The sequence below is a fragment of the Conger conger genome, chromosome 5 (assembly GCF_963514075.1).
Source record: "Conger conger chromosome 5, fConCon1.1, whole genome shotgun sequence".
NCBI lineage: Eukaryota > Metazoa > Chordata > Actinopteri > Anguilliformes > Congridae > Conger > Conger conger.
The window spans coordinates 66,483,544-66,492,979 of record NC_083764.1 but is presented as its reverse complement, the minus strand read 5'-3'; the positions used below and the strand labels follow the sequence as shown (position 1 = coordinate 66,492,979).

At 53.6% G+C, this 9,436-nt stretch overlaps 1 protein-coding gene across 1 annotated transcript in view; it reads right to left on the bottom strand.

Moving 5' to 3' along the window:
- Positions 1–852: 852 nt before the first annotated feature.
- The window catches only part of LOC133128450 (regulator of nonsense transcripts 1-like), a 25,789-nt gene continuing 17,205 nt past the window's right edge, over positions 853–9,436 (bottom strand). The window contains 6 exon segments of the mRNA XM_061241976.1: positions 853–3,979; positions 4,091–4,210; positions 4,745–4,950; positions 6,697–6,858; positions 7,357–7,438; positions 8,021–8,195. Coding sequence (XP_061097960.1) covers positions 4,094–4,210; positions 4,745–4,950; positions 6,697–6,858; positions 7,357–7,438; positions 8,021–8,195 — 742 coding nt within the window. The 3' untranslated portion in view covers positions 853–3,979; positions 4,091–4,093.

Sequence of the window (9,436 nt, the reverse complement as noted above, 5' to 3'; positions counted from 1 at the left end):
AGCGAGGCTTCGATCTAAACCAGCAGTACGCTGGACCGACATAATTAGTGGGAAAAGGCAAAAATGGCCCGTCGTTATGTGACGGAAGTCGTGATTAAACACAAGGGGACAGCCTCGACGCGAATATCTAGAACATTTCCACTGAGAACGGTCGCCATGAACCGCCATCGACACAATGACCGTTCTCGTTCTCGTTTTCTCTCTCTCTCTCTCTCTCTCTCGATAGATACGAGGCCAACCCACAGTGAGATTCTGGGCCGCCTAAAACTAGGTCCTGCATCAGCGATGACTGATGCGCATTTATTCTTCAGGCTATATTTTCTGACGTAATTTGACGAAGTTAAACAAGATTTCCTACTAACTTCACAATGAGCTCCAGTAAACGGACTTATGGAACATCAAATAAACAGCTAAGAGAGAAACTTCTTCAGACTAACTAACTGACAGCAGGTGCTTTGAATATCAGGACGTTTATAGACTTATAACAAATATGAGTAGGCCTACTTCACGTAAAACGGCTCAAATTGAATATGCGATGCTAATGTTACGGTCCGATAATACCGTTACAACCTTAATGTGCCCAAACAGCATTGCTGCCAATCAAATTTCCTGGCAACGCCGTCAATGAATGAGCGTCTGCTGGCAGGCCAGACGAGTTCACATTTATAACCCTCGCCAATGAGATCATTTGTGCCCTCTCACACATAAAAACAACATTGACATGTCTGATCCAACAATGGGCCACATACTAAAACGAATTATAATCAGACTCATAAACGTTTTCACCAAACCGGCGCTGTGCTTCCATGCGAATCAGTAGCTTTGAGTTTTCTTTAAGAAACAAAAACAAAGCAAGATTTAACATTTTAATAAGCTCACTTACAATAGACATAAAGAAGCAATCTTTATTTGTCTGGTTTCATTTTTACAGGAATGAGAAGAGGGTTACATTGTGTTAAAAAGAAAAAAAAAAGAAAAGAAAACTAAACTAAAAGAAAACTATAAAATCCAAAAGGAATAAATCTTCCACAGCAAGGAGAACAACAAAAACACACCAGACTGCCCAGCAGGGAGGCCAGACAGGGAACATGGATTATACATACGGTGTAGAAATGTACTGAATGTACAACGAGGGGAGTGGGGGTTCACCCGGAGTACCTGCGAGGTCTACACCGTGGGGACCGGAGCCCCAACACACGAGACGAGTTTCATTCGGTTAGGCCGTTACGAGTGGGAGGGGCCTCATGTCCCCAGAGCGCGCAGACATACACGCCGCACACTACTCGTACATTTCAATGAAAATCAGTCTGACATTTAGTACGAGTAGTATGCCGGATCCGAACACGGCACGCGTCTCTCCGAGCCGCCAACGCCATTTCTCCAAAACACATCAGGGAATTATCTTTCTTGTTCAAGGGAAGGGCAAGGTGCAAAGCAAGCAGAGGAAAAATGACCGGGCGCACTCCCAATCTGCCAGCGACGCAGCTGATGGCAAGAGCCATGAATTGGACAGGAAGAGCGGCCGCGAGACAAATAATCAATTCTGCCACCGTCAAACGCGTTCACCAGCACAGTGCAAAACAAAAAGCCAATCGTTTGGCCACAGCGTGAGTTACGAAAGCAGAGGAGATACCCCAAGCACGTTCACACAGTGGCCAGGTTCAGCGTTAAGGAAGCGGTTGAGTCGTATGCCTATTGCTGGGTTATAGGAAAATATTTTTGCAACATTCTCACACGTCCATCGAGTCTTGGCTTTTCAAAACCAAATCATCCCACCTCCTGGGCGCCAGGCTCCATCGGCCTGTACAGAAGCGCTCGAATGGGGAGTGAAACCCGGGTGGTCAGGGGTCAGGGGTCAGGGGTCAGGAGTAACGAACGCGTGATGGACAAACAAAAGACCCACCTACAGCACAAGGCCCGAACAGGACACGCAAATCTGCTTTAGACGTGTACAGAACTGAAATAACAACCAAGGAAAGATCTATATATTTTAAAAGCCGAAAAGCAAACAGGACCCCACTCCAGTCTGTGTCACTTCCTCCTGACAAATCCACGTGGAAGGCCGTCTGCGATCTCTCCACCCGCCGGGAAAGACAGAAAAAAAGACGTGGAAAACCTCCCAGTTTGATCGGTGATCCACCGTTGCTCATTTAAAATGACAAATAGATCGTTTTAAAAACACGCCGAACACACGGAGCTCTGCTGCAGGGGGGTCGTTGGCTCGTTTACTTGCCGGTACCCTACGCAAATAAACCTGCAGAGGGACGAGGTCTTATCACAAGTAACAGTCTTGACAAGTTATAGGCACTGAATGATTCTAATTCTAATCACCGTTTAGCTCATGGGGTACCCCTCTTAGAATACAATACAAACACAAAGGCAAAAGAATAGAACAAAGTTTGTTCTTCCTTTAATTCTTAAACCCCCAATGCTGCAGTCTCCCAGAGTAGGCAGTCGGTGTAGATTTCAGTGATGTTCCACATTTGTGTATGTAGGGCGCACTTAATATCAAAATGGCGTCATACGCCCAACGGTGAATAGAAGTCATTACCAAAACGTGCTCAGGTCAGTAACTCTATTCCTTCCATTCGATGTGGAGTCACATACCGGAAAGATCCACTAGGGGGCGTTCGCCTGCAGGGCGGTCTGGGTCAGGCTTTAACGGCGCATTCAGAGCACGAAGGACCGACCAACCAACCAAAAAAACCCAAAACAAAACAAAAAAAACCGTACAATACTTAATTCAGGAGCTCATTGAACGGCCACCTTCCCGTAATTAGAATTATCTTCCCGGTTCCAATGAATAAACCCGTCTAATTGCTGGATGTTATAAACTCGATGGCAATACACACATGTATCAACAGCACACACATATACTCCCTTGCCTGTATTCAGACTGCTTCCCCCCCTCTATTACAATAATAACAATGATAATATTGTAAGAATAAAAAATAAGAAAATTGGATAAAGTCGTCAAATTCGCGATAGCAGAATACTCTCTAGTTCTGGCTGTCTGAGGTTCGCCCTCCAAAGACATCACCTCTCTTTCTTTTTATAATCTACAAGAAGACTGATCATTCAGAAGAGAAAGTCTCAACTGCAGCAGGTCCATCTGGTCAAACATGGCGGCGCGATCCTACAGCCAGGGAGCTGAGCAGTGGGAGGAGCTGAGCACCACAGCGTCCTCGTGCAGGAAACTTCGCAGCTCAAAGTTGACGTGGGCGGCTTCCACTCCCAGTGCGGCTGCTGGTCCTCCACGCGTCCTGCGTCAATCTGATCCCCAATCCCAGGATGCACCATGTCGGAACTGATCAACTTTGAGGTTAAAAGTTTCTTTCATCAACCACTGAAAGCAATTTTTCCCCTCTCCATCTCCATCTCCATCTCTCCACGGACGACAGAACGAGCTTGTGTGCGATTGAGAACAGCCTCCTCTTCCTTCACCTCCCTCCCTCCCTCTCCCTCTCTCTCTCTCTCTCTCTCTCTCTCTCTCTCTCTCTCTCTCTCTCTCTCTCTCTCTCCCTCTCCCTCTCCCTCTCCGTCTCCGTCTCCGTCTCCGTCTCTCTCTCCACCGAGTCGATGGGGCCATATTGGTTCAGGAGGGTTCGGTTGCGGGGGGGTTGAGGGGGCGCGGTGTTTTTTTTTTTGTTCCTTTTTTTTATTTTTTATTTTTTTTGCTCCTCGTGTTTTGGAGAGACCCGACAAGGCCTCCTCTGCCTCTGCCAGTCTCCACACTGCGCACACACACGCCGCGCGTGCACACACACGCCCGCCCGTCTCTGCGTGCCAGCAGGGACTCTTCCTCTTCTCCCTCTCTCCCCTCTCCCTCTCTCCGTACGACAGGGTGGGGCTCTCCTCCTCCAGCGCCTCACACCTGGTGCTTCAGTTGTAGCAGTGGAAAACTGTTTTTTTCTTTAATAGTACCCAGATTAAAAAGCTGACCAACTAAAGCTCAGCTTCAGCGCCTCGCACCCCCAGCCTGAGGAAACACAGAGAAAGCCTTTAAACACGACACACTGCATGCACCTCCATTTCCTTGGCGAGGCGGTCGGTGTTTAAACAACATTACGGTGGAAACGGATGCCCTCACGCTCTAGTACTGCGACAGTCCCGTCACTCCGTGTTGGTACGCACGCTCGCCCTGGTACGTGGAGTCCTGGGACAAAGCCACGTCCATCTGGGACTTGAACTCGTCGCCCAGATAGCTGTCCTGTTTAAAACGGAAGGGAGATGAGGTGAGAACCCAAACCTGCACAGGCAAAGCCAGCAGCATCACAGCAAAATTACACCATTTAAAATCACAGGGCTCTCCAGCTACATGCTGGGGGAGAGAGGTGCATGCTGGGGGAAGAGAGGTGCATGCTGGGGGAGAGAGGTGCATGCTGGGGGAGAGAGGTGCATGCTGGGGGAGAGAGGTGCATGCTGGGGAGAGAGGTGCATGCTGGGGGAGAGAGGTGCATGCTGGGGGAAGAGAGGTGCATGCTGGGGGGAGAGAGGTGCATGCTGGGGGAAGAGAGGTGCATGCTGGGGGAAGAGAGGTGCATGCTGGGGGAAGAGAGGTGCATGCTGGGGAGAGAGGTGCATGCTGGGGAGAGAGGTGCATGCTGGGGGGAGAGAGGTGCATGCTGGGGGGAGAGAGGTGCATGCTGGGGGGAGAGAGGTGCATGCTGGGGGAGAGAGGTGCATGCTGGGGGAGAGAGGTGCATGCTGGGGGAGAGAGGTGCATGCCGGAGAGAGGTCTGACCTGGGACAGCTCTGGCTGGGAGAGGCCCGGCTGGCTCATCTGGGACGGCTGGCTGATGGAGATGAAGCCCTGGGTCAGGGGGCCGGACTGCATGTCCTGGCTGGCCTGGCTGCTGGGCACGGCGCCCTGCCCGTCGCCGTGGTGACCCAACCCGCGGCCCCTCTGCCGCCCGCCGCGGCCCATCTTCCCCTTCATAGCGCCGCGCCCTGCGGACACGAGCAGGAGCGTCAAACACAGAGCGGCTAGACCCCGCTCCAGCAGGAGAGTCAAACACAGAGGGGCTCGACCCCGCTCCAGCAGGAGAGTCAAACACAGAGGGGCTAGACCCCGCTCCAGCAGGAGAGTCAAACACAGAGGGGCTAGACCCCGCTCCAGCAGGAGAGTCAAACACAGAGGGGCTCGACCCCGCTCCAGCAGGAGAGTCAAACACAGAGCGGCTCGACCCCGCTCCAGCAGGAGAGTCAAACACAGAGCGGCTAGACCCCGCTCCAGCAGGAGAGTCAAACACAGAGCGGCTAGACCCCGCTCCAGCAGGAGAGTCAAACACAGAGGGGCTCGACCCCGCTCCAGCAGGAGAGTCAAACACAGAGGGGCTGGACCCCACTCCAGCAGGAGAGTCAAACACAGAGGGGCTCGACCCCGCTCCAGCAGGAGAGTCAAACACAGAGCGGCTCGACCCCACTCCAGCAGGAGAGTCAAACACAGAGGGGCTGGACCCCACTCCAGCAGGAGAGTCAAACACAGAGGGGCTGGACCCCACTCCAGCAGGAGAGTCAAACACAGAGGGGCTCGACCCCGCTCCAGCAGGAGAGTCAAACACAGAGCGGCTAGACCCCGCTCCAGCAGGAGAGTCAAACACAGAGCGGCTTGACCCCGCTCCAGCAGGAGAGTCAAACACAGAGCGGCTAGACCCCGCTCCAGCAGGAGAGTCAAACACAGAGCGGCTGGACCCCACTCCAGCAGGAGAGTCAAACACAGAGGGGCTAGACCCCGCTCCAGCAGAGCCTCAAACACAGAGGGGCTAGACCCCGCTCCAGCAGGAGAGTCAAACACAGAGCGGCTAGACCCCGCTCCAGCAGGAGAGTCAAACACAGAGCGGCTGGACCCCACTCCAGCAGGAGAGTCAAACACAGAGGGGCTCGACCCCGCTCCAGCAGGAGAGTCAAACACAGAGGGGCTCGACCCCGCTCCAGCAGGAGAGTCAAACACAGAGGGGCTGGACCCCACTCCAGCAGGAGAGTCAAACACAGAGCGGCTAGACCCCGCTCCAGCAGGAGAGTCAAACACAGAGCGGCTAGACCCCGCTCCAGCAGGAGCGTCAAACACAGAGGGGCTAGACCCCGCTCCAGCAGGAGAGTCAAACACAGAGCGGCTGGACCCCACTCCAGCAGGAGAGTCAAACACAGAGGGGCTCGACCCCGCTCCAGCAGGAGAGTCAAACACAGAGGGGCTCGACCCCGCTCCAGCAGGAGAGTCAAACACAGAGGGGCTGGACCCCACTCCAGCAGGAGAGTCAAACACAGAGGGGCTCGACCCCGCTCCAGCAGGAGAGTCAAACACAGAGCGGCTAGACCCCGCTCCAGCAGGAGAGTCAAACACAGAGGGGCTAGACCCCGCTCCAGCAGGAGAGTCAAACACAGAGGGGCTAGACCCCGCTCCAGCAGGAGAGTCAAACACAGAGGGGCTGGACCCCGCTCCAGCAGGAGAGTCAAACACAGAGCGGCTCGACCCCGCTCCAGCAGGAGAGTCAAACACAGAGCGGCTCGACCCCGCTCCAACAGGAGAGTCTCAAACACAGAGCGGCTAGACCCCGCTCCTGCAGGAGAGGAATGAACGTCTGCTCGATTCCTCCGGCCTGGCCTTCTCCGTTGGGTGGAGCTCAGGAGCGAGGACAGGGAGGGGGAGATGAGGGAAGGCGGGGCCGTACCTGGCGCAGGTAGGCGGGGGCTCACCTGCGACAGGGCCGTTGCTCTGGCCCAGGTACCCGGGCGGGGGCAGGGGGGGCATCACCAGGTTGAAGGGGATGGGGATGTTCAGGGCCGCCAGGGGGTTGGGCCCCGCCCCGATCATGCCGATCTGGTCGTGCGTCTGGAAGTACATGTTCGCCGGGCGCACTGCGGGGAGACCACCAACGTCACGCTTACGCACACACACACACGCGCACACACACACACCAACGTCACGCTTACGCACACACACACACTCACACACTCACACTCACACACTCACACTCACACACTCACACTCACACTCACACTCACACTCACACTCACACTCACACTCACACTCACACTCACACACACACTCACACTCACACTCACACTCACACTCACACTCACACACTCACACACACCAGTCGACACGGTCACATGAAGAGCTGTTAACACATCAGAGCTTCACGACCCTCCACAATGGCTGTCAATCACTGGGTTGTATTGACCAATCAAAATGACTCTGCTCTCCTCAACCTGAAACGATGACAGGAGTCACAGGTGAGGTCAGCCATGAAGAAGCTCTTTAAGCCTCACTCTGCCGTCACTAACTCAGGTCACTCCCACTGCACCAGGACGTCACCGGGCCGCACAGACGCGGTCCCCCGGGCGCGGACTCACCCGTGGTGCTGCGGTCGTACACAGAGCCGGGGATCAGGGCCTCTCTGGCATCATACATGGCAGTGCTCATGAAGCGCGCACCCTGTAAAGACAACACACACACGTGAGACAACACACACACACACACACACACACGCACACACACGCACACACACGCACACACACGCACACACACCGACACACACCGACACACACCGACACACACACACACACACACACACACACACACACACACACGTGAGACAACACACACACGTGAGACAACACACACACGTGAGACAACACACACACACACACACCGACACACACACCGACATACACACACACACACACACACCGACACACACACACACACACACACCGACACACACACACACACACACCGACACACACCGACACACACACACACACACACACACACACACACACACACACACACACACACACGTGAGACAACACACACTCTCTCTCTCTCTCAAACACACACACACACTCACATGACCATATGTTTGATGTATATGTGCATGTATTAGTGTGGGTCTGTGTGTGTGTGTGTGTGTGTGTGTGTGTGGGGGGGTCTGTGTCTGTCTGTGTGAGTGTGTGTGTGTGCAGGTCTGATGGTGATATTATTATTATTATTATGATTGTTGTTGTTGTTACTCACGGGGTTGATGGTGTTGACCAGCTTGCGGGGCTTGCTGAACTGCATGAGGCTCTCGCGCAGGTTGTTGAGGGGTCCCTCCACCAGGACCTTCTGCTCCTTGTAGTAGTTCAGCAGGTGGTTCCACAGCGGCTGCTTGGACAGGGCCTTGGGGTTCCCCACGATGATCACCCCGTACCTGAGCAACCAAAACAACCACCGTCATATCACCCCGTACCTGAGCAACCACAACAACCTCCGTCACATCACCCCGTACCTGAGCAACCAAAACAACCACCGTCATATCACCCCGTACCTGAGCAACCAAAACAACCACCGTCATATCACCCCGTACCTGAGCAACCACAACAACCTCCGTCACATCACCCCGTACCTGAGCAAACAACAACAACCTCCGTCATATCACCCCGTACCTGAGCAACCAAAACAACCACCGTCATATCACCCCGTACCTGAGCAAACCACAACCTCCGTCATATCACCCCGTACCTGAGCAAACAACAACCTCCGTCATATCACCCCGTACCTGAGCAAACAACAACCTCCGTCATATCACCCCGTACCTGAGCAAACAACAACAACCTCTGTCATATCACCCCGTACCTGAGCAAACAACAACAACCTCTGTCATATCACCCCGTACCTGAGCAAACAACAACCTCCGTCATATCACCCCGTACCTGAGCAAACAACAACCTCCGTCATATCACCCCGTACCTGAGCAAACAACAACAACCTCCGTCATATCACCCCGTACCTGAGCAAACAACAACAACCTCCGTCATATCACCCCGTACCTGAGCAAACAACAACAACCTCCGTCATATCACCCCGTACCTGAGCAACCACAACAACCTCCGTCACATCACCCCGTACCTGAGCAACCAAAACAACCGCCGTCATATCACCCCGTACCTGAGCAACCAACAACAACCTCCGTCACATCACCCCGTACCTGAGCAACCACAACAACCTCCGTCATATCACCCCGTACCTGAGCAAACAACAACAACCTCCGTCATATCACCCCGTACCTGAGCAAACAACAACAACCTCCGTCATATCACCCCGTACCTGAGCAAACAACAACAACCTCCGTCATATCACCCCGTACCTGAGCAAACAACAACAACCTCCGTCATATCACCCCGTACCTGAGCAAACAACAACAACCTCCGTCATATCACCCCGTACCTGAGCAAACAACAACAACCTCCGTCATATCACCCCGTACCTGAGCAAACAACAACAACAACCTCCGTCATATCACCCCGTACCTGAGCAAACAACAACAACAACCTCCGTCATATCACCCCGTACCTGAGCAAACAACAACAACCACCGTCATATCACCCCGTACCTGAGCAAACAACAACAACCTCCGTCATATCACCCCGTACCTGAGCAAACCACAACAAC